We start from the raw sequence: 23749 nt of genomic DNA, 5'->3' as shown, positions 1-23749 counted from the left end.
GGGCCAGCACAGTTCTGCAGGGAGAATCCCCACACCCCACTCACACTGCTGTCCCTGCGTTTATCCCTCTATTGGGGTCTTAGGGCAGAGGTTCGTTCCTGCTGCGTGTCCAGGCCCCCAGACCTATGACGTCGGAACCTTTGTGGTCCCTCCCCTCCCCCAGCCGCAGCATGTGTCCCACGCTCTGGGTGATTCTATGCAGCCAGGCTGGAGAACCCCTGACTGGGGATTCCTGAGCCCACATTTGTGTCCTGCTCCCAGCCGAAGCTGAACCACCCCTTATGCAGCAAGACGTCAGATAGGATGGTTTACTCCAGGGGCGCCTGGCTCACTCAGTCAGTGGAACTGCGATGCTTGATCTCAAGGTTGTGTGTTCGAGGCCCGTGTTGGGTATAGAGATGTCTTTTTTTTTTTTTTTTTAAGATTTTACTTATTTATTTGACAGAGAGACAGATCACAAGTAGGCAGAGAGAGTCAGGCGGGCTGCGGGGGGGAAGCAGGCTCCCAACCGAGAAGAGAGCCCGGATGCAGGGCTTGATCCCAGGACCCTGAGGTTAGGACCTGAGCCCAAGGCAAAGGCTCAACCCACTGAGCCATCCAGGCACCTCTGGGCATAGAGATGTCTTAAAAATAAAATCTGAGGGGCGTCTGGATGGCTCAGTGGGTTGAGCATCTGACTGATTTCAGCCTGGGTCATGTCCTCGGGGTCCCGAGATGGGACCCCCCAGCTGGGCTCTGAGCCGGGTATGGAGCCTGCCTAAGATTGTTTCCCTCCTTCTCCCTCTGTCCCTCCCCTTGCTCGCACGAGAAATAAATAAATCTTAAAAAAATAAATAAATAAAGCCTTGCTAGCAACTGACAAACCGTTCTCCCAAAGAGCTTTACAGTTTGCCCAGAACAGAAAAACAGGCAAACAGATAAGTCACGGAAAAGAAATAGAAAAAGTCAATGCATTTATTAAAAGGTGCTTATCAAGAAGGTGAAAATTATGAAGCCAATATAACATATTGGCTTAACATGATCTATGTCAACTAACTGGAACTCAAAAACCCGGGGCACCTGGGTGGCTCAGTGGGTTAAAGCCGCTGCCTTCGGCTCAGGTCATGATCTCAGGGTCCTGGGATTGAGCCTCGCATCAGGCTCTCTGTTCTGTGGGGAGCCTGCTTCCCCCTCTCTCTCTGCCTGCCTCTGCCTACTGGTGATCTCTGTCTGTCAAATAAATAAATAAAATATTTAAAATAAATAAAACTTTAAAAGTGAACATGAAAGCAATAATGACATATACATACAATGTTATATGTTACACACCATGTATGTTACAGCTAATGTGCGCACATGTGTGTAGATTTGCACACCACATCGACACCCAGGCAGAAACATGCACTCCTGGGGAGGCTGGCCGGCTCTGTCGATACAGAGCACGCAATTCTTGGTCTTGGGGTTGTGAGTTCTAGCCCCACAATGAGCGCAGAGATGACTTAAAAACAATAAAAAAATCTTTTTTTTAAAAAAAGATTTTATTTATTTATTTGGGGGGGAGTGAGAGATAGAGCACAAGCGGGGTGGGGGGAACAGGAGAGGGAGAAGCAGGCTCCCCGCTGAGCAGGAAGCTCCGACACAGGGCTCAGTCCTGGGACCCTGGGATCATGACCTGAACCAAAGGCAGATGCTTAACCGACTGAGCCATCCAAGTGAACCAAAAATAATAAAAAATCTTAAAAACCATTAGTCGGCACTCCTGTCTCGCACCGGCCACTGCCGGAGGGGTAAGTGGACAGAACTGGAATGAGCTGGGCGCTCTGGTCCCCCCTTGTCCCTCAGCAGATGAAGCAGCCACAGGAAGGCCAGGGCAGACACGCCGACGAGGACACGAAGAGGGGCCAGACCGGACGACTGGACAACCGGAACAGAACTAGAGTGGGAATCCACACAGCCCAGCGGTCCAGGCTCTGCAGCGTGCGCCGACAGCCTGCCCGCAGCCCTGGGGTCAGGGCCACACAGCAGCACGCAGATCCCACGGTCCCCGGGGCGCTAGGGAAAATTCTGTGCCCTTTCTTTTCCCCGAGAAGGCAAGGAAGCACGTGGAAGCCATTTTCGAAGTTACCCATTATGAACATTTAACAAAACCGCTAAAAGGACAAACTTTGCATACAGAAGGCACTTAAACAGCATGGGTACTTCCCAAGAAGGACACGTTTGCTCAGGCGTGACGGATTTCAGCTTGGGCTGGGGCTCCTTGGAAGACCTAGCTCGCGGGGCATCTCCCTGTGGGGCCTGGGCCACTCCGTCAGGTCTCCAGGTGTCGCCCATCACTTGGGCGACACCTGTACACCTGCCAGGATTCTCGAGCCATGAAGCTCCTGTCAGACTCCCTCTGCGCCACCTGTTGTGGTCAGAAGAGTGCTCCCAGAAAAGCGCTCCCGGAACACTGCTCTCACGGGGCTGGTCCCTTGTGAACTTTCCACGAGGGAGTCGTGTCCCGGCTCCAGAGTGAGGACTGTCATTGTCCAAGGGGCTTCCCTCTCTGGGACGCCTGTGGAGAGAGGCCAGGCGGAGGTTACCCAGCGACCTCGTTAACCAGAATGACAGCAGCAAGCCACACACTGAGAGACACAGCCAGACTTGGGGATAGACTCCAGGAGAGGCGGAGACAGGCCCAGAGGGCCGTATGGGGTCCAGGTAAAGCCCTTTACCCTGGCCAACTGCTAGTTACTATTACTGAACCTCAGCGGGGCCTGGAGACAGGCACCAGCCCCACATTCACTCCGGGGACAGCAGGCAGAGAGGCAGCTGTCCAAGGTGGGGAGCTGGGATGCTTGAGCGGCCATCTGTGGCCCAGCCACAAATCGCAGTGGCCCGGGGTTTTCTCATGTGCAATAATAACAGTACTTGACCACGGAGGGGCACTTTACTTTTCATTCTTCTTTTAAAGATTTTTATTTATTCGAGAGAGAAAGAGCACGAGTAGGAAAAGGGGCAGAGGGAGAGGGACACGCAGGCCCCCCCACTGAGCGTGGAGCCGACGGACACAGGGCTGGATCCCAGGACCCGAGATCATGACCTGAGCTGAAGGCAGACACTTCACCGACTGAGCCACCCAGGCGCCCTGCAATTTGACACTCTGAATTAGGATTATAAAGTTCCCTTGATAGACACTAGTATGTCAAGTTCTCTTAAGCATTTCAAATCCTTGAAAGACCAAATATGTAATGATTACACCTGAGCACTATGGAAAAATATTAATGTAAAATTTTGACTGACTTCATCGTGTCTGTAATTCTGAAACTCCCAGGGATTCTTCATTTATTCCAAAAATATTTCTCAATGACACCCGAAACTAAAAGAGCATCGTGTGTCAACTATACTCGAAAGGAAAAAAAAAAAAAAAAGGAAAGAACCCTTATTCTTCTTGCCAAAAATTATCTATCATCTCTGTCTGCTGAATGCTGCCATTATTCAAGACGCTGCCACAGCAGTGGCTAATATGGAGAAAAATCCTTGCCATCATGAAACATACTCTAACGGGGGACACAAAACACAATACATACTCAATACATATTTATCAGCTAGCGTTACATGTTATAGAAGAAAAGGGAAAGCCGGGTAGGGAAGGGACAGGTGGAAGGAAGGAAGGGAACAGGGAAGCCTCAACGAATAGGTAACACAGAGAAGAGATCAGAATGAGGTTAAGAGAACAAGCCACGTGCACATCTGAGGGAAGAGCATTCTAGGCCAAGGAAATAGCAAGTGCAAAGGTCCTGAGGTAGGGATGTGCTAGGCCCTTCTCATTGAGCGCAAGGAAGCCTTTGCGCCTGGAACAGTGTATGAGGGCAAGGGTGGTAGAAAGGGAGGTCAGGGAGATGGCCTTGTGGAGGAAAATGCACGAGGCCCTGTAGGGTTTGGGTTTTTCCCTCTACCTTGATGCCGAATGTTCTGTGAGGATCTGCCTGGAGACCTACTCCATAAGGTCATTCTAATGACCCTAATGAAATCGAAGATTCTCTTGCTTGGAACCTCGCAATTCTTTTTCTATTTCTACCACTCTGTTAAGTATCTGAGTCTTGAGGTCCGCTCAGGTCATGATCTCAGGGTTGTGCAATCAAGGTTGAGTGGTGGAACCTGCTTAAGGTTCTCCCTCTCCCTCTCCCTCTGCCCTTCCCCACCCCCACCTGCTTGTATGAGCTCAAAAAAAAAAAAAAAGAAAGAAAGAAAAAAAATACAAAAGCATATAAAACAGGCTCAGGGCTCAGACCACCCAAGGTAGATCCAAGAGATCCCCCACTCGCCAAGAGATCTTGGGGACACAGTGTGACCTCTCTGCCTCGGGTTCCTCTTCTGTAAAGTAGGGGTAGGAGAGAGAAAAGGAAAGAATGGGGTAGAGAACTTTAGTGGTATTCATAATGTTTTCTTTCTCTCTCTTTTTTTAAGATTTTATTTATTTATTTGACAGACAGAGATCACAAGTAGGCAGAGAGGCAGGCAGAGAGAAAGGCAGAAGCAGGCTCCCTGCTGAGCAGAGAGCCCGATGTGGGGCTCAATTCCAGTTCTCTGAGACCATGACCCAAGCCAAAGGCAGAGGCTTAACCCACTGAGCCATCCAGGCGCCCCAAGACGCAAAATTTTAATATCTGTCTTGGTAGATGGGTATATGAATGTTGATATTATTTTCCCTTCGGGGCGCCTGGGTGGCTCAGTGGGTTAAGCCTCCACCTTCGGCTCAGGTCATGATCTCAGGGTCCTGGGATCGAGCCCCCTCTCCCTCTGCCCCTCCCCCTTCTTGCAATCTCCTTCTCTCTGTCTAATAAATAAATCTTTACAAACAAAAACAAAAACTGGGCCTTGCTGCTTTTACCTAACCTCTCCTGCCCTGCACAGTCTGGCCCCCGCAGGCCCCTTCCTCTGCAGCCCTGATTCGAGCTCACCCTGGATCCTCTCGTCCCTGTGGACTCATCATGTCCTTCGGGCCTTGACAGGCCACAGGGATGCCGTGGTGACCAGGAGGGAGGGAGCTCCTGTTCGCAGAGAGCTGTCAATCTGGGGGGCGGAAACGAACAGTAAATAAGGCAATAAATCCAGATAATTGTAAGGACAATACAGAAATAAACGGGGTCGTGGGGGAGAGAGAGCAATGGAAGACAGGGAGGGCGTTGGGGGCCACCTTCCAGGCAAAGCCAACAGGCACTCAGCTCTCAGATGCAGGGTTCAGATCTCGGGTCAAACGCCCCCTCCCCAGCAAAGCCCTTTCTGACCTCTCAGCTGGGGTGGTCCCCACCGCTGCTCTCCTTCCGAGCATTCAGTGCCCTTTCCAGCACTCAACCGTGATTATAATTAAATCGACATAGGACTGGCTGCTTGATGCCTGTTTCCCTCCCTACAATTTAAGCTCCTTGGGGGTGGAAGCTTGCCCTGTCCACACATCCCGTGCCCATCGTGGTGGCTGGAGGCACTCAGTCAATATTTGTTAAAGATGGAAACCCAGAGTCGGGCTGACTGATTTCTACCAGATTCCAAATTCCCAAACATCAACAGAGCGACTCCTGAGGACAAATGTCACCAAAATAACAATCCTTATGGTGTAGATAGGTTTTAGGATATATGCTTTTTTACTACATAATGAGCCTTTTTTAAAAGATTTTATTTATTTATTTGATAGAGAAGGAGAGATCACAAGTAGACAGAGCAGCAGGCAGAGAGGGGGGAAGCAGGCTCCCCACCAAACAGGGAGCCCGATGTGGGGCTCGATCTCAGGATCGTGACCTGAACCAAAGGCAGAGGCTTAACCCACTGAGCCATCCAGGGGCCCCCGCATCTGATGGAAATTTGATGGGAATGCTCTGGCTTTTGGTAAAAGTTTTTGTTTGTTTGTTTGTTTTAGAGAGAGAAAAAGGAGGGAGGGGGCAGAGGGAGAGAATCTCAAGCAGATTCCATGGCCACATGGAACCCAACACAGAGCTCCATCTCATGGTCGTGAGATCATGACCTGAGGTGAAATCAAGAAGAGTCAGAGGCTTGGGCGCCTGGGTGGCTCAGTGGGTTAAGCCGCTGCCTTCGGCTCAGGTCATGACCTCAGGGTCCTGGGATCGAGGACCGCATCGGGCTCTCTGCTCGGCAGGGAGCCTGCTTCCCTCTCTCTCTCTGCCTGCCTCTCTGCCTGCTTGTGATCTCTGTCTGTCAAATAAATAAATAAAATCTTTAAAAAAAAAAAAGAAGAGTCAGAGGCTTAACTGAATTAGCTACCCAGGCACCCCAAGGACTTTTTGTTTTTTAAGATTGACTTATTTATTTGAAAGAAAGAAAGAGAGAACAAGCAGTGGGAGAGGGAGACATGGACTCCCCGCTGAGCAGGGAGCTCAACGCAGGTCTCAAGCCCAGGACCCTGGAATTATGACTTGAGCCAAAGGCAGATGCTTAACCCACTGAACCATCCAGGCATCCCAAGGATTTTATTTTCTCTGCTTTCCATGTCCTTCCTCTTTGGTATAACTAATTGCCCTCGTACGGTAAGAGTCAGGGGGTTTTGCCTAGGTGCAGATTCAATTTCCCGGGATTTTGCCGATTTATTAGGAGAGAAGAGAAGGAATTCATTTTGGCTTGTCCTTGACCTTTCCTTTGGTTTGTTCCTTGATCTGTGGTTTCCCCAACACACCTGGGACCCCAACGTGGCTGCTGAGCGGCTCTATAGCAATGGACAGAGTTTTTAAGCTCTGAGCTCTGTCTGGGAACAAGTTCAATGAGGCATAGACAGCTCAATAAAAAAAAGCCTTGTTACAAACAACATCAAGAACAACAACAAAACCCTATCGCGCAGTTCTGCCCTAAAGGTCACCTCCTTCTCTGATGCTCCTTGCATTCCAAGTGCAACGGCGAATGCAGAGTCCTGGGCGCCCCCACAAGCTTCCTGTAGTGTGGGATTTTGCAAAAAGAACCATGAAAGGGTTAAGAATGACACACTGTTTTCTGTATTTACTGAAAATATTTTGTTTTTAAGCTATGTATGTGGTTGAAGGGGGTGTATGACTAGAAGGAAAATATTAGTATTACCACATGGAAAACATCCCAAGGGAAAACCACGAGAAAGACGTTTCAAAGAGAGTTTATGTTTCGAGAAGATTTGTATCTTCTCCTCCAGAGAAGTAAAGGATCTGTGAACAGGGATTTTAGAAACATGCAAGACGGCTCCCTTAGTTCAAAGGAGAATGGAAGGAGAGACAACTTCAAGCGTTTTTTTTCCCCCAAAAAAATCATGTTAAAGGGGAAAAGAAAACCACTGAGCAACTTCCCCACCTGGAGACTTCAGGAATCACCACCAGGAGAACAAACTGCTTCAGAATCTGAGTCATTTGCGGTCCCTGCCCAACTGGCATCACGTGTTCCCGTCCATCTCACAGGACACAATTGCAAATTGTCCTCACGGCTTCGAACTCGCTAGCCCGGCTGTGGCACTGGAATGAAATGAGCCATTAGCAGACATGAACTCCGGCGTCTGCTGTGGTCCAGGGGAGAAACCAGGAATCAGGCGGCAAGCACCTCGTTCTCAAGGAGCTGACCCCTCAGGTTGGGAAGATGACACACAGACTTGACACACTTCACATGAAAATGAGTATAAGAGCAATCATGTCTTCCCCAAGAAACAGCCGTAATTGGGGAAAGGAAATTGAAAGGTCAGGATAAAAAAACTGGGGGCGCGTGGGTGGCTCAGTGGGTTAAGCCTCTGCCTTTGGCTCAGGTCATGATCCCAGGGTCCTGGGATCAAGGCCCACATCGGGCTCTCTGCTCGGCAGGGAGCCTGCTTCCTCCTCTCTCTCTGGCTGCCTCTCTGCCTACTTGTGATCTCTCTCTGTCAAATAAATAAATAAAATATTTAAAAAAAAAACTGATCAGAATCACTTGGGATATAGCCTTTGGAGCCCATGTTCACTTGAATGACTAATCAATCACCCGGAAGACAAGGTCTTCCACCCGTAATGTATAGAGACTTTAACTGGTGATGGAAGGAAAACAGCCAATGGGGTTCTGATCCGGCGCCTGGGGAAAGCAACCCAGTTCCTCACAGCTGATTCAAACTGTTCTGGAAACGGGGATCCCCACTGTTCAGGAAAGACACTGGAATGAGAAGATCTACAATGCTCCAGGCCTTGTGCTAAGCATTAGGGATAGAGGCTAACGGGTCCCAGTTCTTACCTTCCATTTGCACATGAAATAATAGTATATATTATATTAATATTATAATAATATTAATAATAATAAAACCCAGTTTTTATCCCGACATTATGACGCGATACGCTTAAGTGCACTACAACGGAATTTTATAGGAACTGCTTCGGCAGCCTGGTGGGGAAGGGATCCCGGCTCCCCCACTTCCCCTAAATGACTCCGGCCCCACGACTCCATCACTCTCAAGCCTGTTCCTGCGGACACACCTGAGCACCCACCCCAGGTCTAACGCACAGCCCGCGACAGTCATTGTTCATCACGTTTATTTACTGTTCATCGTTACTCTGACACCTGGGCTATGTGAGCGAAGATCAGTGCAGCAGGGAGGACCGGAGCCCCAAACGAGGCTGGAAGCAGTGGTCAGAACGGAGTATCCCGGCAGGACACCGAGTCCCATACAGAGGGGCAGCTGCCGCCTCCTCCGCCAGCCCCGAGCGCTTCCCACCCCCGGCTCCGCCCCGGCATCGGGAGACCTGCCTGACCGCAAGCACCGAGTCCCAGGGCGCAGGAGCCCACCCCGCGGCAGCCGGCGTCTCCACCCGCGATCCGGCCGGCTGCGCGCGGTCAGGTCCCAGGTGTCACCGCCCAGACCGCAGTCCCCGCCCGAGTCCGCCGTCCGCCCCGCACCCGGGCGGCGGTGGGACGCCCCCCCCGCCTCCCCCCGCCCCCGCCCAGGGATGCCGGGGCGCCCAGAAGGCCTCCCGCACAAATCACACAGAGACGAAAACCGCCGAACGTCCCTTCCTGGAGCGACCTGCCTTCTCGAAGGTCGATGCGGCAGGTTCTCGGCCTCGTCTCGCGCCCCGGCCGGGCGCCAGGACTTCCGTAGCAACCGGCGACTCCTAGCCCCGGCCACGCCCATGCCCTCTGCGCAGGCGCGGAAGGGCGTGGGTTGGCCCACCGCTTCCGCGTCCGCTCGGCGTCTGCCGGGTGCTAGGGGCGGGGTCTGCGTGATGGCGTCACGGGGCCGGGGCCTCCGGCGCGGGAAGAGGCGGCGGGAGAATGGAGGTGCAGGAGAGCGGCGATGGCGCCGGCGAGCGCGGGGACCAGGACCCTGCCCCCGCCCCCAGCAAGGGCCCGGGCAGCGCCGGCCACTACGAGCTGCCGTGGTGAGGGCCCAGACCGTGAACGATGGGTGCTCTGGACGGGTGGGTGGGCGAGTTGGCGGGTCGTGGCCCCGGGGGACCCTCGGGGCGGGAGCTCGTTCTAGGGGGTCCTCAGCGGAGCAGGAGGCCCCGTGGGGGGGCAGCGAGTAGATTTGAATTTGGAGAGGGCGAGGGACGCGCGCCGCTGCCCACGCCCGGGCTCAGGAGTGGCGGGTCTGAACTCTGGAAGCGGGGTCTTGCCCGGAGCAGAGCTCACTGTGGTCATAGCTGCCCCCCGGGACCACCCACGCAGCGCCTGGAGCTGTGTCTGCTGCTGCTCCGACGGCGGGAAGCGTCCGATCGGTTCCGAACTCGGGGTTGTGTGTGGAGGGCGCATCCGGGGTCGCTGAGAGGAGCTGGTGACCTGGAAGGTGACCCGGAAAGTCACCTGCCCCGGGAGGGGGGGGCGCACAGGTGTGGTATGGACGATCCGCTCCGGTCCCACCGCCTCTGCGCGTGGGGATGGTTTCCTCTCCGCCCTCCGTGCGGGCCCACCCCTCCAGCCCACCCCGGTCCTGAGCAGATGCCTAAATGGGGCGCAGTGCAGCTTCCCAGAACGTCGGTAGCAGCACCGCTCAGTCCCGCAGCCACTAGCCCCTCAAGTCCACTGACAGCCCTAGAATTGCAGCTGGTCCCAGCTGAGATGGTCCCTGAGTGTACAAAACACAGCGGAGTCCCAGGACTTCGTTTTTTAAAAATCTCATTGGTAATTGGTATATTGGTGACATGTTGAAAATGTTCATCTTTCGAATGGATCCGGTTCAAAAAATGATTAGTAAAATTAATTTCCACCTATTTTCTTTTTACTTGTTTTTAAGCATTTTTACTCATTTATTTGAGAGAGAGAGAGAGAGCATATGCGCATGTACGGGATCAGGGAGGCTTGATCTCAGGACCCTGAGATGATGACCTGAGCCTAAGGCAGATGCCTAACCCACTGAGCCACCCAGGCGCCCCTCTTTTTCCTTTTTTTTTTTAAGATTTTATTCATACATTTGACAGAGAGAGAGATCACAAGTAGGCAGAGCAGCAGGCAGAGAGAGAGGGGGAAGCAGGCTCCCTGCCAAGCAGAGAGCCCGATGTGGGGCTTGATCTCAGGACCCTGAGATCATGACCCGAGCTGAAGGCAGAGGCTTAACCCACTGAGCCATTCAGGCGCCCCTCTTTTTTACTTTTTTTTTTTTTTTTTAAAAGAAAGAATCTTTTTTTTTTTTTTTTAAAGATTTTATTTATGTATTTGACAGAGAAAGATCACAAGTAGGCAGAGAGGCAGGCAGAGAGAGAGAGAGGAGGAGGAAGCAGGCTCCCTGCTGAGCAGAGAGCCCGATGCGGGCCTCGATCCCAGGACCCTGAGATCATGACCTGAGCCGAAGGCAGCGGCTTAACCCACTGAGCCACCCAGGCGCCCTCTTTTTTACTTTTTAATGGGGTCGCCAGCAGGTGTAAAATTACATATGTGGCCTGAGTTACATTTTTTGTGCGTGACACTACTTTAAATGCTTAGGCTATCTCATTCTACAAAACTCACTCTGCTGTCCTCAGCTTCCATTTGATAGGGAAGAAAGAAAGAACAAACCAGTAGATAATGGAATATCTTTGATGATGACAGGTGGCGAGCGGTAAATGACTCTGATAGTCAGGGAAGGCTTTTGATGAGATGACATTTGAGCAAAGACGTGAGCTCAGGGAGTGTGCCAAGCGGCAACATGGAGAAAGCTTTCAGGCAGGGGGAGCCCTTGTGGAGGCCCCGAAGGACCAGGGTGTTTGCCGTGTCCACGGTCTAGCTCAAATTTCCCCTGACATTCCTAGGTGCTGATTCCACTACCCCGGGTTTCTGGAACCTGGTTAGCACTGTAGGAGGATCGTCTCAGCTCTCCGTGCTTGCTGGTAGGGAAGGCCTTTAAAGCAAGAACCATGTCTCGCTCCTTTCTGTACCGTCCATGTTGCCTCCCCCTGAGATCTCGAGCTCCTAATACAGTGCTCGGCACCTAGGAAGGACTGAGTATGAACAAGAATTGAGCAGGCACAAGCACGCTCTATCTGCTGGTCTTGGAGGGGAGCTCTTGATTCACCGCAGTGCGTGGCAGACAAGCTTCTTGGCACGTAGCTGCTTCTGCCGCAGAACTCGGCCCCTAGCCAGTGCAAGCTGAGGGTAAATCAGAGTGTCATAAAGGGCAGAGGAAGTGCTGATGGTCAGATTGTTACAAATCGGCTGCCGCTTCTGTTCTCCGAGCTAAAGAAAGTCATTTGCTCATAACATGGCTTGCTTATTCATTTGGAGGAGAGAGGTATGGGGGCTCCTGGGCGGCCCACGGGTTGGAGCATCCAACTCGTGGTTTCAGCTCAGGTCGTGAATCTCAGGGTCATGGAATCGAGCCCCGACTTGGGTTTTGAGCTCACTGGGAAGTCTGCTGAGTCGGCTTGAAGGGTCTCTCTCTCTCTCTCTGCCTATACCCCTATTCGTGTGTGTGCACATGCTCACTTGCTCTTTCTCTCTCTGAAATAAATCTTTGAGAGAGAGAAGTATTGATCTGAGTAAGCCACTAGCGGGTCCACTTCCCATAGCCTTGTAGGATCCCAGGGCAGACCTGTGGCCACTGTCTAGCCGGCCCCGCTGGGCACCTGGCACCAGTCTGCAGAAACTGACAGGTAAGGGATAAGACGGGAGCTCGGCGGCACCCGGGTCTGTCGGATCCGATGGGGTCAGCGCCCCGTGTGCTGAGCTTCTGTCACGGCGTCACGGCGCTCCAGATGGCCCGCTCTGGCCCCTCTCCAGCAACAACAGGTGTGCCTCCATGTCTCAGGGTTAAAGGCTTCGGTGCACAATTCTTACGCACTTAGCATTTCCATTGGCACTTGGGTTACCTCTTTAAGTTTAAAACCTGCAGCATTTACTGTGCTTAAATGGCACATGTATAATTTCCCGACAGAGCCCTCGGGAAGGGCCTTTAGTGCTTTGCTCCTGAGCCCTGACGTGAACATAGTCATGTCACCGTCTTTACGCGTTTTCCTTTTTTTTTTTCTTTATGCGTTTTCTTAAAAACAGGGTGGAAAAATACAGGCCAGTGAAGTTGAATGAAATTGTCGGGAATGAAGACACAGTGAGCAGGCTGGAGGTGAGTGATTTTTTGTTTTTTGTTTTTTTTTCGGAGATGGTCTTGGGTTGTATTATGTGGTTTTGACAAGCTCGAGGAAGGCGTTTGGAGGAAGACGGCCAAGGTAGCGAGGGAGGGGGCGGGCCACAAATGCAGAGGAATCGAGGGATTGCGAGCTGGTCCGTTTGGAGAAGACCCGAAGCCGTGGTGGCTACCTTCACGTGTTGGAGGCGCTGGCTTCTCGGAGAGGGGTTCTCTGACCCACGGTTCTAGAGCCACGACGGCAGACTTTTTCCGTAAAGGCTGACTAGCAGGTGTCTTAGGCTTTGCAAACCCTATAACGGCTTTGTCTAGTATTCTTAATTTTTTAAACAATCCTTTAAAATCATAAAATCATTCTGCGCTGGGGGGCTTATAAAAACAGGCCCCGGGGCGCCTGGGTGGCCTGAACATCTGACTCTTGATTTCGGCTGGGTCATGATCTCAAGGTCATGGGAAGTCTGCTTCGGATTCTGTCCCTTTCCCTCTGCCCTTCCCACTGATGTTCCCTCTCTCTGTCTCTCTAAAATAAATAAATCTTTTGGTTTTGTTTTTTTTTTTAAGATTTTATCCTTTCGTTTGACACAGAGAGAGCAACAGAGCACAAGCAGGGGGAGCGGCAGGCAGAGAGAGAGGGAGAAGCAGGCTCTCCTCAAAGCAGAGAGCCCGATGCAGGGCTCGATCCCAGCACCCTGGGATTCTGACCTGAGCCAAAGCAGATGCCCAACTATCTGGGCCACCCAGGTGCCCCCAAAATAAATAAATTAAAAAAAAATAAGATAAACAGGGCTGAGGCTGGATTACCGCCCCCTTCCCACCAACCCCCCTCCACGGTAGTTTGCCAGCTCTCGCCCAGAGGGACTAAGTGACAGCATAGCCAACTTCAGGACGACAGGAACAGGAGTGAGCAGAAGTGTGCACCATAGGGCAAGCTTTGAAATCCTCACCCTACAGCTCTTTGGGCGGAATCTAGAAGGCCAGCTACGTGAGGCATCACGGAGATAGTCTCCGCAGGAAAGGGGACTTAGACTCTAACAGCTACCAAGGTACTTGTTTATCTTACAAATGAGTTCATTTTACAGATGTTTGCGGGCCAGACGGTGCAGTGTTCGGACCTGCTGATAGAATGCTGAACCTGATAGACAGGACCCCTGCTTGTGTGGGCCTTAGTCTCACAGGGGTCAAAGTGCACAGGCCATGTGAGGAGCACTCTGCCGGAGGGGAGGGGGGTGCTATGGAAGCACAGGGGGTGCGGGGCACTAACCTGCTCCCAGTGTCTTCGTTCTCGTGGAAGAAGGGACCGCAAAGCTAAGTAAGTGGGCGTTAGCCAGACTTGGTGGGGCAGGAGAAGAGGGAGGCAAGGCAAATGCGAATAGCATGTGCAAAGGCCCAGAGGTGAGAGAGCTTAGCTTGTTGGGGGTGGGCTGATGCCATCTGATTGGAATATGGAGTAGGGCTTTCTGACATTAATGGGTGGATGAATTGCCTGCGGGCGTCTTGTGAAAAATGCAGATCCTGACCCAGGGAGTGGGGCCGGGGTCTGCATTTCTTTTTATTTTTTATTTTTTAAAAGACTTTTTGTTTGTATATTTGACAGAGAGAGACTCAGCGAGAGAGGGAACACAAGCAGGGGAGTGGGAGAGGGAGAAGCAGGCTTCCCATGGAGCAGAGAGCCCGATATGGGGCTCGATCCCAGGACCTTGGGATCATGACCTGAGCCAAAGGCAGATGCTTAACAACTGAGCCACTGAGGCGCCCTGAGAGTGTGCGTTTCTGACTCGCCCCCGGGGGATGCCGATGTTGCGGGTCGTGGAGCCCACAGAGGAACAGGGGCGTGGAGCGTTTGTATGGGGGTGTGGGAATGGGCTGGTGAGGTGGGCAGGGCCTCCTGAGCCCTATTTGAGAGTTGGGGCTCACAGGAGTCATCCGAGGGCTGCGTCAGGCGCAGATGTTTTGACAGATGGGCGTTCTAGAAGGTTGGCCGGGGTCACAATAGAGAAAATGTGTGGGTGTGGCACAGGATTAGCGGACCCTGAGACCAGTTAGTTAACGGCCAGTTAAAAACCATCCAGGCGAGAGGTAAATGGGAGAAGGAGACGGCAGTGGGGCAGAAAAGAAGGACATAGAAGCAGAGAAGGAGCGGCCAAGCCTCTGTGCCTGAGGCGCTGTGTGCGCGGCCAGGGGAGCGCGGGAGGTCCGGTCAAGGACGACCGTGACCTCCAGGGTCCTGGCGTGGCGGGTGGGGTTGATGGCACTGAGGGCCCACGCAAGGGGAGGCACAGGTGGCCCCTGGGTGTGACGGGCAGTGGGGAATTCGCTTCGGAATATGCAGAGCTGAGAGTTTCATGGGGCACCCACGTGGAGAACTCTGTGGCCGTGTCACCGTGCGGGCCCCTGGGGCTGGGGACGCTTGGCACCGCGGGTCTCCAGATTAATGGGTTCAGACACACCTTTGTTCCTCCAGGTCTTTGCAAGAGAAGGAAATGTGCCCAATATTATCATCGCTGTAAGTCCCCCGTTCGGGCCCTGTTAAAGGTCTTGGAGTCTCACTTTCTCCCCAAGAGCTTCAGTGCCCAGAGCTTCCTCGTCCGAGGGGCCCACGGTCACCAGAGCCCTTGCCAGTCCCCTTGGCAGAGGGAAGCATTCGCCCCGGTTGGTCGGGGGGTCCTGTGGGTGGGAGGCTGTGTTGATTTGGTGTGTGCGGGGTTGGGGGGGTTGGGGAGGTCAGCCTCAGGCCCTTGCGGTCTCCTCCCCAGGGCCCCCCAGGAACCGGCAAGACTACAAGCATCCTGTGTTTGGCCCGCGCCCTCCTGGGCCCGGCATTCAAGGACGCTGTTTTGGAGCTCAACGCCTCCAATGACAGGTACACCTGGGAGTTGGGCAGTTTCATAGAAACTGCCTTTTTGCAGGTCTGGGTTGTCCTTGGGGTTTGTCTCGCCAGCTTTGTGTTTTCCTTTGATCCTTTCCGGTGAACGAGAATGGGCGTCACTTGCCTGTTCACGTAGCATCATAAGCACTGACTTGCTGGCTTCCTTTTTTTATGTTTTTTTTTAAGATTTTATTTATTTATTTGACAGAAAGATCACAAGTAGGCAGAGAGGCAGGCAGAGAGAGGGGGAAGCAGGCCCCCCACTGAGAAGAGAGCCCGATGCGGGGCTTGATCCCAGGACCCTGAGATCATGACCTGAGCCGAAGGCAGAGGCTTTAACCCACTGAGCCACCCAGGCGCCCCTCCAACAAGCGTCTTTAAAGATGAGCGAATACTGTCACAAAACAAGATGGTCCACGTTCTGGTCAGAAGATATTAGGGAATGAAGTCCTCCCTGTTGAGTGACAGGTAGCTGAAAATATATTTATTTTTTGTCTGTAGATATATGTTGTTCACTCCTTGATGCTAAAGTTCGAGGAAGTTCACCCACGATCTTGGCATCAGAGGACCCCATGCTCTGAGATGGTCCGACTGTGGTCGGTTTCACGGCCCGAAGTGCTGCCCTTCGCCTCTCTGTGGCCATTTTCTGATTTGTCTGATAATATGGAATGTTCCCTGTCGCTTGTGTTCATCTTTTGTGAGTGGAAAATGAAAAAGTTTTGAACTTTCAGCTGCAGTCCGTGAATGCTTTCAAAAACAAAGATGGTGTATTTGAACTTCTTGTGTCGCTTCTAGAAAGAGAATGCGGTGCCCTTAGCAACGCAAAACACTGGAGGACAGGGCGGGCCAGGGGGACAGTTTTCCCTCCTACCGCAGCATCCTAGGGAAGTGCGACAGTCTTGCGTTTTCTTAAGACTTTAATCTTTTCGGGCGCCTGGGTGCCTCAGAGGGTTAAAGCCGCTGCCTTCGGCTCAGGTCATGATCCCAGGGCCCTGGGATCGAGCCCCACTTCAGGCTCTCTGCCCCACAGGGAGCCTGCTTCCTCCTCTCTCTCTCTGCCTGCCTCTCTGCTTACTCGTGATCTCTGTCAAATAAATAAATAAAATCTTTAAAAAAAAAAAAGACTTTAATCTTTTCCTTGCTGTTGTTTTTAGCATAGTTGGGAATGATAAGGAACAACGAAACAGTCACTCGGATAATGACATTGCCATTTTCATTTCAAAATACAGGAAGAATAAGGTCATAGAGACCTCGTGACATACCTCAGATTATCAGAAGGTCCGGGGAACTTGCAGGGTAATTGCAGGAGAAAATGCCTCTCTTGCTACTCTCTTGTGCCCTTGCCTCTGGTGGTACAGGAATAAGTGAACTTGATCTTCGTTTTGTTGGAGGACCTCCAAGAAGGAATCAAAGTAGTGAAACGTTAATCCTGATACACAGAACTGCCCCGAAAACTTACAGACTACAGCCTTGTGCGTGGGGGTGTGGTCTGGGGGTCAGAAGCCCCCTGAGGGTACGTGGTTCTCTCTGGGAAGGCGACAGGACAGCGAGGCCTTGTCGTTTCAGGGGCATCGATGTGGTGAGGAACAAGATCAAAATGTTCGCCCAGCAGAAGGTCACGCTTCCCAGAGGGCGGCACAAGATCATCATCTTGGATGAAGCAGACAGGTAGGGACTGCTTTGCCAAGTGCACAGTGACCTCGATTCCTCGGTCTCTTATCAGGCTTTAATTACAGCGGGCGGAGAGCTCTCTCCCCTCTGCACGACCGTGGCAGACCACCTTATCACATCTTCCAAAAGCAATTTAACAGGGACCTGACCCCTTATCTTCATTAAGCGACATTCGTCGAAGACCATGTCAGTTAATGGGTTCGTTCCAAAGAATTGGGGCGCCTGGGTGGCTCAGTGGGTTAAGCCTCTGCCTTCGGCTCAGGTCATGGTCCCAGGGTCCTGGGATCAAGCCCCGCATCGGGCTCTCTGCTCAGCCGGTAGCCTGCTTCCTCCTCTCTCTCTCTCTCTCTCTCTGCCTGCCTCTCTGCCCACTTGTGATCTGTCTGTCAAATAAATAAATAAAATCTTAAAAAAAAAAAAAAGATTTTAGTATTAGGGAGGGAGGGAAGGAGGGAGCACAAGTATGGGGAGGGGCAGAGCAGGAGGGAGAAGCAGACCCCCACTGAGCAGGGACACCCCCCCCCCCACGGAGGTAGGGCTTGATCCCAGGACCCCAGGACCATGGCCTGGACTTGAGGGTGCCGAGGCTCTCTAGGGAGGGCTTTGTGTCCCGCGGGCCCTGGGCCCCGGTTGCAAACTGCCCGCTTGTGTTTTTCTTCTCAGCATGACTGACGGAGCCCAGCAAGCCTTGAGGAGGACCATGGAAATCTACTCCAAAACGACTCGCTTTGCTCTCGCCTGTAACGCTTCTGATAAAATCATAGGTGAGGGTCAGCTCTGGGCGGCTTGGCCTCCACCCGGGATGCTCACGTTGGCTCTTTAGCCACAGAAGGGTAGGGCGTTTGGGGTTGCCTACCCTGGGCCAAGCACTGCAGAATCAACTTTTTCATTTGATCTTACGTAATTCTATGTGAAGGTCTTCTTAACTCCACATTAGGGAGGAGAACACTGGAGCTCAGAGAGGTTGAGTAGTTTGGCCAAAGTCACACAGCATGCAGAAGAGCCGGGCCTGGAACCCCGGTCTGTCGGGCTCTGGCACCGTCGTGGGCACACGTGACATTTTGCTGGCCTGGGTACAGTGTCATGGTCACTGCCTTGCCCCAGACGCTCTCCTGTACTTTCTGTGCACTGGGCCCTTGGCACACACCCAGTCCACACCCAGGGCTTTGTCGTCACCGGGGACTGCCTCCCCTGTGCAAGCTCACCCGTCAGCCTGCTCTGACCTCGGACCTGGCGCTCCCTCCCCCGTCCTGGCTGTGGTCACATTCTCCTGGGGAGCCTTAGAGAGACCACGCCCATGTCCCATGTCCCTGCTCACCTTGGACCAGCCGGTGGGGACACCAAGCTTACACTCACACAGTGACCAGAAACCCCCACATCGACTCACCCGCCCGCCATGGCTCCTGGGTGTCTCGTTCCTAGAGGGTCTTTTCCCCTTCTGGAAGCGGAGGCCAGCCAAGGCCATCGGGGCAGTGCAGGGGAGGCCCGCTGGTTGATACTTGGAGCTGGTGGAGAGCCGGGACTGGGGAGGGAGCGTTGGTGCCCCTGTGGCTGGTGCGTGTCCCGAGCAGGGGCTTTCTGGCACGAGGGGGGTGTGGGGTGGGAGTCCCGGGGCTGTCGGGGGTGGGCCAGCGTCTGCACGGAGCCTCACCCTCCTGTCCTGGTCAGAGCCCATCCAGTCCCGCTGCGCCGTCCTCCGCTACACGAAGCTGAGCGACGCCCAGGTCCTCGCCCGGCTGCTGGCGGTGCTGGAGCAGGAGAAGGTCCCCTACACCGACGACGGCCTGGAAGCCGTCATCTTCACGGCGCAGGGAGACATGAGGCAGGTGCGCGCCGCCGAGGCCCCTCGGCCACCTACCTCCGGGGCTGCGTGTGCCTTGTTCTGGGGGGGCCGTTGTGCGGAGACAGGGACCCCGCTCACTGGGGCAGACCCGGGAGGAGGGGGCTCTGGTCGGACCCCGGTGTTGGGGGCGGTGGCGATGGTCAGGACTGAAAATCGTCATCCACGTGTGCTTGTGTCTTCCGCAGGCGCTGAACAACGTGCAGTCGACCTTCTCGGGATTCGGCTTTATTAACAGCGAGAATGTGTTCAAGGTACAGGAGCCCGGGGGGCCCCCGGGGGTTCTGCGGAGCCCATTGGCAGCGGCGAGTGGGCGCCTTGTGGCGGTGTTGGGACCCTCCGTGCGCCCGGGGGTTCTCAGATCCGGGGGCAGAGGACACAGGCTCCCCGCTGCCCCAGGGGTTGTCCCACTGCTGGAAGGCGGGAGGGGCCGCCGAGCCCCTGCTGCCCGCCTCCCCCGCTTACCGAGCTGAAGGACAGAGACGCCCACTCTCTCTGGTTGGCCACGGTTTTTGTCCTGGGAATGCGTTTGAAAACCGCTGACCCCTCCTAACAACCTGCCTGTCTTACACTTTCCCCCTTACTTGGGGGTGAAACCCGGGTGGGGCTGTTCTTAGCAAGTTTGTGGGTAAAGAAAGCTGCAGGGAAAGCCTGGTTTGCCCCTGGTGGTGACTGTGTTTTCAGGGCTGCTCTGGGACACTTCAGGCTCTGGACGTCCTGGTGCAGACCTTCAGGGCTCTGGAAAGCAGGATTTCTGGGGGAGTTAACCGCTGAGAGGTTCTAGGGTGCGTGGGGCTGGGGGAGAAAGCAGAGGGTTTCCTTTAGAAGTTGTAGATAGAGGGCGGGGCGCCAACTCTTGATCTCGGGGTTGTGATTTCGAGCCCAGCGTTGGGCACGGAGACGACTTTAAAAATTTAAAGAAATGTTTTTTTTGTTTTATTTAAATTCAGTTAGCCAGCACAGCCCATGGTTCATTTCCGATGTCTCCTTCAGTGATTCCTCAGCCGCATAAAGAAGTTTTAAATGTGGGTCCCGAGGTGGAGGGTGGGGAGGGGCCAGCCCCAGGCTCGGGGACACCTGCACCACCGCCCCCAGGCCCGTCTTCACGCTGACATGCTGAGGTGGGGGACCCTGTCCCAGGAAAGCCAGTTTCCATTCCGGGCGGGAGGCTGGTCCCAGTTCTTAAATGGATTGTGAGTGGTTCTGGGCGAGCGGTCCTCCGAGGGACCTAAGGTGTGTGCGACTGATCGATGGCTTTTCATGCGACAAGAGGCTCCTGCTGGCCCCGTGTTCACCCCCCCGGTGCTTGGGCCGTCTGTAGTGACAGGGTCAGAACTTCCTGCCCAGCGAGGAAGCCCGACGCCATCCTCCGGTGCCTCGCTCGGTCGTGATGGGGCCTTCTGGGGTCCTGTTGGCCAGAGAAGGCGATGACACAGGCTGGTGTGTGTCCGGGCTCCCCCTCAGCCCCCGACTGACCTTTCTCTCCGGGTTGCTCAGGTCTGCGACGAGCCCCACCCCTTGCTGGTGAAGGAGATGCTCCAGCACTGCGTGAACGCCAACATCGACGAGGCCTACAAGGTGGGCGTCCCTCCTCCTTCCCGACTCGGGAGGTGCGGGGGACTTCGCTCCCGCACCTCGCTCCCCTCGGTTCTTAGCATGAGGCGGGGAGTTGGGTGCACCTCACAGGAGGAGGCGGAGTCTGGGAGGCTGGAGTCCTTGCTCTCAATCACTGTTGACAGGCGTTCAACCCGCAGTTCGGAGCCCCGTCTTTGTCCTATAATGATATGCTCCACAGGGGAACGTTGTCCCCCCAGGACCTGAGGAGAGACCAGCCCAACTCCTTACATTTCCGTGACACCGCCTGTGTGGGCCGAGGGAAACTTGGCCCTCCGTCCCCCCGAGGGACAAGAAATGGCGTTCTGGGACCCAGTGGTCCCTGGTCATCCAGAAGAAGCAGGACCCAGGGCTTCCGGCCTCATATGGAACCTGATGCCGTGTGCGGATTCCAGGGGGTATCGTCACAGTTCAGGTGACCCCTGGCGGTGGTACGATTTAAGGCCACTGGCCCCACCACAGCCAGTTTCCCTCCGCCTGCTCCCACCCTAGGCCAGAAGTGGGCTGGGTTTAGGGCAGGGCCAGATGTCATTCGAAACCAAGTGGAGAAAAAAAATATCTATATAGAAAATAAAAAAGTAAAAACCAAAGGGCGAGGTGGGGAAACTGAGGCAGAGACCCAGGCACACAACCCAGAGGCAGCCTTCAGATTTAGGGACCCAGAGCTTCCGTGCCCCCTGCATCCACCCCAAGATGCCACAGCAAAGGCGAGACAACGGACCCCAGACCCCGTCCCACCAGACCCGGTTGCCTGAGTGCGCTGAGGGGGGCTGGAACCCCCGCCTGGGCGCAGACCGGGCAGAAGGCCAGGACCCTGCTCCTGCGGAGACCTGGTGGAGGCTCAGCCTGCAGGGGGCGCACGTGAGCGCTCACTAAGGTGAGCCCAGTCCTTAGGGAGCACCCGGCGGGCAGATGCTGCTTCCGCTTCCCCTCCCGGGCTCACTGGGGTGGTTCATGTCGCTTTTTAGGACCCTTGGATAGAGCCCCGACGTGGGTGTCGTAGACCATGCAAAGCATTTTTACTTTTATTCATGAGAGAGAGAGACGGAGGGGAGGAGGGGGCAGGGGGAGGAGCAGAGGGAGAGCCACAGGCAGACCGCGCTGAGCTCAGAGCCCCCTGCGGGGCTTGATCTCAGAACCCTGAGAACATGATCTGAGCGAAACCAAGAGTTGGTTGCTTAACCGACTGAGACCCCAGGTGCCTCCGACCGTGGAATACATTTTAAAATATTTGTGATCGTGGGGTATTGGGCTGGTGCAGCCGGCAGCACAGGTGCCTCTTAATTTGTTTCTCTTTTTTTAAATTTTTTTAAAAAACTCTACTAATTTATTTGACAGACAGAGATCACAGGTAGGCAGAGGGTGGGTGGGGGGAAGCAGGCTCCCCGCTGAGCAGAGAGCCCGATGCAGGACTCGATCCCAGGACCCTGAGATCGTGACCTGAGCTGAAGGCAGAGGCTTAACCCAGGGAGCCACCCAGGTGCCCTGCACATGTGCCTCTTAATCTCAAGATCCTGAGATCAGGCCCCACATCAGGCATAGAACCCACTGTAAAAAAAAGTAATAATAGCAAAAAAAAACCAAAAGGTAATAGTAAAAAAAATAGGGGCGCCTGGGTGGCTCAGCGGGTGAAAGCCTCTGCCTTCGGCTCAGGTCATGATCCCAGGGTCCTGAGATCGAGCCCCACATCCTGGGTCGCCAAGGATGATCTGTCCACTCCCTGCTGTGTGATGGGCCCAAGGCTCGTCCCCTCGCTCCCCCCAGTACCCTTGTCACCCAACGGATCTTCCTCTGTCTAGATTCTCGCTCACCTGTGGCATCTCGGCTACTCGCCGGAAGACATCATTGGCAACATTTTTCGAGTGTGTAAAACCTTCCAGATGGCGGAGTACTTGAAATTGGAGTTCATCAAGGTTGGTGAGAGTCCAGCAGTGGCTCTCCTGGGGACCGGGGCCCCGCCGCAGTGTCTTGGTTTGGCTCCCGGGCCTGGCCCCTGGGCTCAGTGAGTGTCCCAAGCCCGGGTGGTCCTGGGGCCGGGAGCTGGTTTGAGCCTGTTCTGCTGGTCAGCAGCCTAGGGTGCCCTCAGCATCTAAGATTTGTTGGTTGGCTCTGAAGGTCGGGTTAATTGAGGTATAATTGACATAAAGTACAACGGAGCCTCTCGGTGCCTTCTGTTAACAAAAGTGTTCGGTCTCCTAAAGGCCACGGCCAAGGTCAGACCAGTTCTATGATTTCCGCGCCCGCCGCCTCCCAAATACATGAGCCCCTTTGTAGCCAGTCAGCTCCCCCAACAGCCAGAAACCACCGCTCTATCTTTTCTCTGGCGGGACAGAATTTTCCAGAATGTCCTACGGAAATGACCGTGGAATCACGAAGAAGGTAGCCTTTTAAATATATTATTTATTTATTTATTTGACAGAGAGAAATCACAAGTAGATGGAGAGGCAGGCAGAGAGAGAGAGAGGGAAGCAGGCTCCCTGCTGAGCAGAGAGCCCGATGCGGGACTCGATCCCAGGACCCTGAGATCATGACCTGAGCCAAAGGCAGGGGCTTAACCCACTGAGCCACCCAGGCGCCCCTGTTTTTGTTTTTATTCTTAACTGTCCCACATCCTTTTAGAAAAAAAGAAACTGAATTTTAGACATAACCCATGACAGCCTGGAGTTCATTTTCCAGCTGAAATTTGAGTTCGCTGTATCAGTTTTAAGTACACTGCTAGTTCAAACGTAAAAACCTCAAGTTCTCCCTCACTTACCAACCGGCTGGACGTGTGCTTTGTTTTTCAGGAAATCGGATACACGCATATGAAGATAGCAGAAGGCGTGAACTCCCTCCTGCAGATGGCAGGACTCCTGGCCAGGCTGTGTCAGAAGACAATGGCCCCGGTGGCCAGTTAGGGCAAGCGAACTCGTTGCTGGGGATGGCGAGGGTCCTGAGGATCCTCGTCTGGGAGGGACAGGAGTCGGGGCCGACCCGTCTGGAGAGAAGGCTGCCCTCGCCCGTGGCCTTCGCTCCCCGTCCGTGAGTGTCTGCAGTCCGCCTCTGACTCACAGACGCGGTGACAGGTGACCGGGGCCCAGAGAACCTCAGGGCTTGGCACCCGACCTGGCTTCGTTAATAAAAACACTGTCTGGTTTCGTCGGCGCTAAGGCAGCGTCGCCAGGCCACAAGGAGACCCGGTGTCCCGTCCCTGAGTGTCCCCAGCGTCTGGCAAGTGGAACAGGTGATGGAGAGAGTCGGCTGGTGAAACTAATCTCCGTGC

At 54.0% G+C, this 23749-nt stretch overlaps 1 protein-coding gene and 1 long non-coding RNA gene across 3 annotated transcripts; one reads left to right on the top strand and one right to left on the bottom strand.

Annotated features, from left to right (window-relative positions):
• Positions 1-1674: 1674 nt before the first annotated feature.
• On the bottom strand, positions 1675-7704 carry LOC122896189. Its single transcript, XR_006382371.1, has 4 exons — positions 7285-7704; positions 6827-6898; positions 4923-5034; positions 1675-2533 (listed from the first exon to the last, which is right to left on the bottom strand). It is a non-coding gene; the product is annotated as an uncharacterized LOC122896189 (long non-coding RNA).
• Positions 7705-9186: 1482 nt separating this feature from the next.
• Positions 9187-23662, top strand: RFC2 (replication factor C subunit 2). Of its 2 annotated transcripts, XM_044234247.1 has the most exons (11): positions 9187-9323; positions 12406-12475; positions 14958-14999; positions 15250-15356; positions 16929-17030; positions 17697-17797; positions 18702-18859; positions 19062-19127; positions 20371-20451; positions 22287-22400; positions 23274-23662. In XM_044234247.1, exons 1-11 carry the CDS (start codon positions 9217-9219, stop codon positions 23382-23384), a joined length of 1059 nt encoding a protein of 352 aa, XP_044090182.1. In that variant the 5' UTR covers positions 9187-9216; the 3' UTR covers positions 23385-23662. The 2 variants fall into 2 exon arrangements, with proteins under 2 accessions (XP_044090182.1, XP_044090183.1); XM_044234248.1 differs by lacking the exons at positions 9187-9323; positions 12406-12475; positions 14958-14999; positions 15250-15356 and adding an exon at positions 15699-15830.
• Positions 23663-23749: the final 87 nt, after the last annotated feature.

Source organism: Neovison vison, chromosome 14, assembly GCF_020171115.1.
Source record: "Neovison vison isolate M4711 chromosome 14, ASM_NN_V1, whole genome shotgun sequence".
Classification (NCBI taxonomy): Eukaryota; Metazoa; Chordata; class Mammalia; order Carnivora; family Mustelidae; genus Neogale; species Neogale vison.
This window is presented reverse-complemented; position numbering and strand designations above follow the sequence as displayed.

What these genes read in the sequence shown, in the direction of transcription:
- RFC2 (XM_044234247.1), top strand. Translation starts at nt 9,217, where the DNA reads ATGGAGGTGCAGGAGAGCGGCGATGGCGCCGGCGAGCGCGGGGACCAG. An exon ending in TGCCCAATATTATCATCGCT is followed by an intron (nt 15,000 to 15,249) that starts GTAAGTCCCCCG and finishes TCTCCTCCCCAG; the next exon opens with GGCCCCCCAGGAACCGGCAA. An exon ending in ATCTTGGATGAAGCAGACAG is followed by an intron (nt 17,031 to 17,696) that starts GTAGGGACTGCT and finishes TTTTCTTCTCAG; the next exon opens with CATGACTGACGGAGCCCAGC.